Source organism: Nycticebus coucang, chromosome 12 (genome assembly GCF_027406575.1).
Source record: "Nycticebus coucang isolate mNycCou1 chromosome 12, mNycCou1.pri, whole genome shotgun sequence".
Taxonomy (NCBI): domain Eukaryota; kingdom Metazoa; phylum Chordata; class Mammalia; order Primates; family Lorisidae; genus Nycticebus; species Nycticebus coucang.
This window is the reverse complement of record NC_069791.1, coordinates 14,630,838-14,639,538: the sequence shown is the minus strand read 5'-3', so window position 1 is coordinate 14,639,538 and position 8,701 is coordinate 14,630,838. Positions and strand designations below refer to the sequence as shown.

Below are 8,701 nucleotides of genomic sequence, written 5' to 3'. Positions count from 1 at the left end.
ATGTAGGTGTTGGTCCACACTGGTCCACCACCACCTCCATCTATGAAAGTCAAGGAAGACTCCTTGGAGGAGGCTGAATCCAAGCTAGTTTTTTTTAAAGGATAAATGAGAGTTTGCCGGATGAACCCTGGACGCGTCAATCTTGGTAATGACATGGGTAAAAGTCTGGGAGAGTGAACAGCATAGGGCAGGCATTTGCAAACGTTCTCATCTACTGAGCCCCTTATGTCTTCGTGAGTTTTTCACGGTATTCCTAGGCCCAAAGTAATGCCTAACAGTTCCATTATGGACCGATTAGGTCCAAACAACTTAATACATATTTACGTATTGACAGCTAAGTAGCTGCCTGAAAAAAGAGTACAACCCAGTTGAAATAAAACAATATTTTAGTTTTATTTTTTTTATTTTATTTTTATTTTTTTTTAATTTTTTTTTTATTGTTGGGGATTCATTGAGGGTACAATAAGCCAGGTTACACTGATTGCAATTTTAGTTTTATTTTTAAATAACCACAATGGCATACTAATGGGATGTGCACACGTGCTGGGCACTACTCGGTCTCTAGATATCAGAATCTGATTGGAGAGCACCATAATCTCCTGTCCCACATTGATTTTCACATGGCATTTGCTTTCTATTACAGCAACTCTTGAAAATTCAGCCTTGCAAAAAGGTGATGTCGCTGAAATGAATGCTCGTCTTCTAATGCTGACATTGTCAACTACCTCAGGTTCTGTGGTGTCTGACAGATGCTGGATATCGATGCCCCCCCAAAAGTTAAAATATCTGTCAAAACCCCTGCCTGTTAAGTGTGACTTGTTGCACAGTTTGGCACCTGCAGGCCTTGAGCATTTGAGGGGGGAACTAAAAACATTTCAGGGTTAGGAAATAACATGTTTGTATTGCTTCTTGGGCTTATGGCTAACATCAAGTATAGGAAATAACATGTCTGTGCAGGGGAGAGTGAAGGAAAATGAAGCCAATCTATTAATATTAGGCATAGGCAACAAGACATTGTCTTTTTTTATTTTTTTTTTTAAACAGACTCAATTCACTTTATTGTTATTGTATAAAAATCCTATGTTGTAGCCACAGCTGGAGCCTGGGTCCTCTGCACAGAGACTCTGGTGTGGGTCTTGACAAGATGGTCTGTGAATTCTTGGTAAGGAGACTTGGTGAACATTGTCTCTTTCCAGAGATCAGGAGGGAGATAGCTATAGCTCTTGGAAATAGCATCAAAAGTGGCCTTGGCAAAGTTTCCCACGGAGGCATTGCAGCCCCTGGCTGACGTGTAGCAGTCATCAATCCCAGCCATCATTAGCAGTTTCTTAGGCACAGGCACAGAGACAATGCCAGTTCCTCTAGGAGCAGGGATGAGCACCAGCACGGAGCCACAGCGGCCTGTCACCTTGCAAGGAACAGTGTGAGGCTTGCCGACCTTATTCCCCCAGTAGCCTCTCCACACTGGGACAATAGAGAGCATGGCCAGGATGATGGCCCCTCAGATGGCAGTGGCTACTTCCTTGGAACACTTAATACCCAGACGGACATGGCCATTGTAGTCCCCAGTGGCAACAAACGCCTTGAACCTGGTCGGCTGGCCAGCATGGGTCTGTTGGTCATGTGAAGTTTTACACAGGCCAATGGAGTGCCAGATGTGCACAATGTTAGTCTCTAGAAATGCCCAGTACAGCTGGGAAGACAGGTGCAGATAGATACACAGGCATATATACGCACATACGTGTAATACATTGTGATGATTCCTCTAACAAAAATATGCACTGATAGGTTTTGACTTGGGAGGCAGTTAGATAAAGCTTTATGAAGAATAGAACATACAGGTTAGTCCTTGAAGAATGAAGAAAAATCAACCAGGGGAAGACAGAATCAACTGCACAACTGAACAGACGTGAGAGTGTGAAGCACAGGGCTGGTGTGGCCAGTGAATTAAAATGCCAGGAGGTAAGAATGAGAAAGCCACCTGGGACCTAACGGTGAGGATTGTGGAATGCAATACTGTGGGGTGTAGGCTCTATTCTGAGAACCGTGAGGAGCTGTCAAAGAATTCTGAAGTGACTGATTTAATTAGGTTTGTGTTTTCGAAAGACAAATCTGGCAGCATGAAGATGGACTAGAATAGAAGAGGTGAGAAGTAAGGAGACGATTTAGAAAGATGACTGTGTTCGTCAGCTACTGTTTTGTTAATGCTACATAACAAACCACCCCAAAGTCAGTGTTTCTCACTCCAAGCATCTCTCACTCATGGGTTTTTGGGTTGACTGTAGCTCAGCCTATCTTGGCTGGATTCTAGGAGTCAGGCTGCAGAATAGGTCCAAATCTGTTCCCTGCTTCTGGACCAGAGACCACTCAGGAGCATGGTTTTCTCATGGGAGATCTTAGTGCAAGACACTAAGCTAAATGGTTTAAAGACACATGCAAAGCCCTGCCTACGTCTACTCGCTTTCTATTGAACTGAGCAAATCACTTAGCTAAATCCAAATTCACTGGGGCAGAGACCAAGGCTCTGCACATTCCAGGACACCTCAAGGAGAAGGAAGAAAGAATTAACAATACTCCCTTCACTATTGTGGTGGCAAAAGATAATGAGGGCAATAACTGCGGAAAGGAGGGGAAAGAACAAAAGATATTAAGAGGCCAGAGCTCCCGGACTTAGGGTTCATTAGAAGCGAGATTTGTATCTGGGGCATATGGATAATAAACCAATACTTACAGGTGCTTAGTAGGTTAGTAGGTGCTGGGCCCTATTCTACGTACGTGTGTACACTGACTAAGGTCATCCTGTCATAACAACCTGATGAGATAGGAACTATTCTTATTTCCATTTTCAGATAAAGAAGCCAAAACTCAGTAGTTACAGAACTGCCCAAGATCAAAGGCTATGACATGGTGACGTGTGGATTTGAATCTGTGCTGGCCAGCTCCACAGTCCACATGGCTGACCACAATAAGCACTGGCTCTCAACTGTGCTTATAGAAAAGTGTACTTAAGTACAAAGGATGCATAGCAGTGCCATCAATGTGATTCCCAATGCTGACCTTGAGGCATGAGGTATACGCTTGTGATGGCAGTTTGACCAAATTAATTGGCAAATTATTTGCAAAGCTGCAATAGTCCAAAGCAGCACCCGCTGAGGAAAGTCCACAGGCTAACATGGGAGGCCTAGTGTCGTAGGGGATTTCATTCTAGTCGCAGTGGGAAGGAGAGATAGAGTGAGTGATATCTTTTACATTGCCAATATTTCTGCAGGGCCTGCCACTGTGGGAGGAGATTAGGAGTAATTTCGGAGATAAAATCTTCAGACTGGAGTCTGCTGGCATCACAAAAAGCTAAGAGATTAAAATCTGTCTCCACTGAAGGGAGCAGTAAATTTAGAGGAAGCAATGATGTCTGGAATGAGGGATAGAAGATTAAATAAACTATTATTGGGTAGAAAGGAGAAGTGAGGCAGAACACCTAAGGCAGGCAAGTATTTTTTCTGCTGGATGTCTACCAGGAAGCCTTAGACAACCTCTAAGGGTAGTTAGTGCTGAGGATGGAGATGGAACTCTCACAGACTCTCAGAGGTGGAAGGTGAACAGTCCTACCTCATGCTTTAAACATCTGTATACATCAGGCTTTGCTAACCTGGGGTCTAAAGGTGGGTTGCACAATTGAATGCAGAATGGTAGGTTGGTGTATGTGTGTGTGTGTGAGAGAGCGAGAGGGAGAGAGAGATAGAGAGAGTGTGTGTGTACATACACACATATATGTGCATAGATCTGAGTATTTTTTCTGGGAAAACAAAAGAGCCATAATTTTAATCAAGTTTCCAAAGGGGTTCTTTTTCTTTCTTTTTTATTTTTTTCCTTTTTTTTTATTGTTAAATCATAGCTGTGTCCATTAGTGCAATCGCCTGTACCCATTCTAAGATGTACCATAGATGTGGCCCCACCCATTACCCTCCCTCCACCAAAACCTCCCCCCTCCCTTCCCCTTCCTTGGCCCTTCCAAAGGGGTTCTTGATCCTGCAGATGTCCAACTGATTTCACCGTTTTTCCTTAGCAGACACTGCTGGCTCCTCTCCTCAGGGACGGCCTGTTTTGCTGCTGCTCTGCTCTGCTGGAACCTCCTTCCTCACACCAAGCTAGCATCTGTCCTCTAGGAACTCCCGCCCCCTGTCCTGGTTTGCCCTCTGGAGCAACCCTGGGTAAGAGTCTAATCCCTCTTTCATCTTTCTAAATGGAAACTCCTTTCTCAGTGTATTAAATATTTTTTTCCTTATATTAGCTTAGTTGTGAAAGGAAATCTTTGACACTTTTGACGCTTTTAAAGATCCTGATGGAGTTAGCAGATATTCTCATATTTTGGAAAGTTTGCACCCTTAGTTACAAGGAATTTAATGGTAACAGATTCTATTACTATGGAGTGAAATTTCCATGTTTGTCAAAATATCAGACAACAGACCCAGAATTCTGTCCTCTCTCATTCTTTGGCAAATATTGCTTAAAAATAGTTCCAAAGGGTCTTAGTTTCAGGAAAAGAAGCTTTAATAAGGAAAAGATATTCTGCTTGTACTATGTATAATAACAACCACAGGGCTTTAGGAAGTAGAAAATAAAGGCTATTTACAAAAACAAATCTATTACAAAGAACACGTTTCTCTATATCGTGGGATTGAATTTTTTTAAAAAAATCTGTGACCTCAAACTTCTCTTTTAAGCTTATCTACACAGTGGCTTTCTTATAAGTTTCACTACTGAAAGCCTTTAGTAGAACTCTTGTAACCATGTTTGTGGATGTCTTTTCTTTTCCATCTGTTTACAATCTCCTTGATTTAGTTATCGTGCTGGAAATCAATACTCTTATCCTTATTTAGTGTGTGTATGAGGCCTGCTCCAAATGAAGGTAACTACCAGTTCAGTTGTCTGGAGCACAGGGAGCAGGTAATCAGTAAATGTTTGCTGATGTGAGATGAAACAAATGCTCATTCATTCAGTGAGTTAGAATATTGAAAATCTACTGCATGCAGGCTCAGGCGTGGTAATCTTAGCCTTCTGGGAGGCTGAGGAGGAGGATCGCTTGAGCTCAAAAGTTTGGAACCAGCCTGAGCAAGGATGAGAACCTGTGTCCACTAAAAATAGAACAAAAATTAGCTAGGCATGGTGGCAGGCACCTGTAGTCCCAGCTACTCAGGAGGCTGAGACAGGAGGATCTCTTGAACCAAGAGTTTGAGGTTGCTGTGAGCTAAGCTGACGCCGTGGCACTCAAAGCTGGGCAACAGAGTGAAACTCAGTCTCAAAAAAAAAAAAAAAGAAGAAAATATACTGTGTGTAAAGCATACAAAGTACAGGGGTCAAAGCTTAGTACCCAAATTAAGGGAAATACTTAAATTAATGTAGTGATAAAATAACACAACAAAGAGTCTAGCTAATAAGCTAAAATGCAAATAAAATGAAATCGTAAAATGTATTTTAATTAACTAAAATAAGGCAGAAAAAGAGAAGAGAGGGAAAAAAGAATAGATGTGAACAAATAAGTAACAAATAACCCAACATTAGATTTAAACACAATCATATTAATAATAATATGAACTATAACTTGTCTAACTATCCCGATTAAAAAAAAGATAACATCAGGTTAGAAAATAAAATAAGACTCAACCATATGTTCTCTGAAAGAAATATTTTTTTAGGGGGGAGGATTTTAAAAATGACAACAATTGTAAATGTTTATGGTATACAACATCATGTTTTGAGATATGTATACAGTGTGGGATGGCTAACTCAAGCTAATTAACATATGTGTTACCTCACATACTTATTTTTTCATGCTGAGAATACTTAAAATCTACTTTCTTGGCAAAAAATTTTTTTTAGATATGTTAGCATTATTGTAAGTTGTTTTATTCTTTTTTTATCATAGTTTTTTTATTATTATTAAATCATAGCTGTGTACATTAATGTGATCATGGGGTACCATACCCTGGTTTTATAGACCATTTGACACATTTTCATCACACTGGTTAACATAGCCCTCCTGGCATTTTCTTAGTTATTGTGTTAAGACATTTAAATTCTACATTTACTAAGTTTTATATATACCCTTGTAGGATGCATCGCAGGTGTAATCCCACCAATCACCCTCCCTCCGTCCCTTTCTCTCCTTCCTTCCCTCCCTCCCCGCTTCCCCATCTTCTTAGGTTATAACTGGGTTATAGCTTTCATGTGAAAGCCATAAATTAGTTTCATAGTGGGGATGAGTACATTGGATATTTTTTCTTCCATTCTTGAGATACTTTACTAAGAAGAATATGTTCCAGATCCATCCATGTAAACATGAAAGAGGTAAAGTCTCCATCTTTCTTTAAGGCTGCATAATATTCCATATACCACAATTTATTAATCCATTCATGGATCTATGGGCACTTGGGCTTTTTTCTTGGAAAATTTCAATACAAGCATACCTCATTTTATTGTGCTTCACAGACACTGTATTTTTTTTTTTTTTTTTGTAGAGTCAGAGTCTCACTTTACCGCCCTCGGTAGAGTGCCATGACGTCACAGGACTCACAGTAACCTCCAGCTCTTGGGCTTACACGATTCTCCTGTCTCAGCCTCCAGAGCAGCTGGGACTACAGGCGCCCGTCACAACGCCAGCCTATTTTTTTGTTGCAGTTTGGCCGGGGCTGGGTTTGAACCTGCCACCCTCAGTATATGGGGCCGGCGCCCTACTCACTGAGCCACAGGTGCTTCCCCAGACACTGTATTTTTACAAATTGAAATTTTATGGCAACTTTGCATCAAGCAAGACTATCAGCACCATTTTTCCAACTTTGTGTCTTGTGCTATATTTTGGTAATTCTCACTCTTTCATATTTTTTCATTATTATTTTATCTGTTATGGTGATCTGTGATCTTTGATGTTACTATTGTATTGTTTTGGGGAACCACACACCACACCCATATAAGATGGCCACTTTAGTTAATAAATGTTATGTTCTGATTGGTCCACCAACCCCTGATTCTCCCATTTCTCTCCTATTTAGTCCTCCCTATTCCCTGGGAAACAATAATATTGAAATCAGGCCAGTTAACAACTCTGCAATGGACTCTAAGTGTCCAAGTGAAAGAAAGGGTTACATATCTCTTACTTTAAATAAAAAATTAAAAATGGTTGTTCTTGGTGAGAAAGACATGTCAAAAGTTGAGATAGGCTGAAATCTCAGCCCCTTGCACCAGTTAGCCAAGTTCTAAATGCAGAGCAAAAGTTCTTGAAGGAAATGAAGAGTGCTATTCCAACTGGGTGTGGTGGAATCCTATAATCCTAGCCCTCTGGGAGGCTGAGGAAGGTGGATTGCTTGAGCTCAGGAGTCTGAAACCAGCCTGAGCAAGAGTGAGACCCCCATTGTGGTGGGTGCCTCTAGTCACAGCTACTCGGGAAGCTGAGGCAAGAGGATTTTCTCAAGCCTCAGAGTTTGAGGATGCCATGGCACTCTACCCAGGGCAGCAGAGTAAGACTCTCTCAAAAAAAAAGGAGTGCTATTCCTTAAGAAAGCAAAACAGGCTTATTGCAAATATGGAGAAAGTCTGAGTGGTTTGGATACAAGATCAAACCAGAGCCAGACCCTAACTTTCTTCAATTCTGTGAAGGCCGAGAGAGGTGAGGATGTTACAGAAGAAAAGTTGAAAGCTAGCAAAGGTTGGTTCATGAAGTTTAGGAAAGAAACCATCTTCATAACATAAAAGTACCAGGTGAAGCATCAAGTGCTGATATAGAAGCTTTAGCAAGTTATCTAGAAGATCTAGCTAAGATAATATATATATTAAAGTGGCTACACTGGACAACAGATTTTCAGTGTAGACCAAACATCCTTCTCTTGGAAGAAGATACCATCTAGAACTTTCATAGCTGGAGAAGAGAAGTCTATGCCTGGCTTCAAATCTTCAAAGGACAGGCTGACTCCCTTGGTAGGGGTAATGAAGCTGGTGATTCTAAGTTGCAATGTTCGTTGACCCTTCTGTAAATTTTAGGTCCCTTAAGATGTTAAATCTACCCTGCCTGTGCTTTATCAATGGAACAACAAAGCCTGGATGATAGCACTTCTGTTTATAGCTTGGTTTACTGGGTACTTTCAGCTCACTGTTGAGAACTACTGCTCAAAAAGAAAAATTCCTTTTAAAATATTACTGCTCATTGACAATGCAGCTGGGCATCCAAGGTCTCTGATGGAGACGTATAGGGGATTAATATTTTCATGTCTGCTAACACGACATCCATTCGGTAGCTCATGGTTCAAGGAATGATTTTGACTTTTAAGTCTTATAATTTTTAAGGCTATATCTGTTACAGTGATTCCTACAATGCATCTGGGTAAAGTAAATAGAAAACTTTTTGGAAAAGATTCATTATTCTAGATGCCATTAGGAACAACCATGATTTGTGGGAAGAGGTCAAATATCAAAATTAACAGAAATTTGGAAGAAGTTGGTCCAGCCCTCACGGATGATATTGGGGGGTCAAGACTTAAATGGAGGAACTAACTGCAGATATAGAGAATTAGCTATTCCAGGCCATAAAACAAGACTCAGAAAATGTAAAGGCTTTCAAGTCATATAAATCATTTTTGCTGACTACATGCACTGAAATTATAAATTGATAGCAGAAAGTAATCTAGAAAATTCCCGATATTTGAAAATTAGA

At 40.7% G+C, this 8,701-nt stretch overlaps 1 protein-coding gene across 1 annotated transcript; it reads right to left on the bottom strand.

Moving 5' to 3' along the window:
* Nucleotides 1-1,045: 1,045 nt before the first annotated feature.
* On the bottom strand, nt 1,046-1,611 carry LOC128561806 (40S ribosomal protein S2-like). Its single transcript, XM_053556404.1, has one exon. It carries the CDS (start codon nt 1,481-1,483, stop codon nt 1,079-1,081), a length of 405 nt encoding a protein of 134 aa, XP_053412379.1. The 5' UTR covers nt 1,484-1,611; the 3' UTR covers nt 1,046-1,078.
* Between the last annotated feature and the right edge of the window lie 7,090 nt (nt 1,612-8,701).

Bases quoted from the DNA above. Each gene is read 5' to 3' on its own strand.
- LOC128561806 (XM_053556404.1), bottom strand. From the start codon at position 1,483: ATGCTCTCTATTGTCCCAGTGTGGAGAGGCTACTGGGGGAATAAGGTC.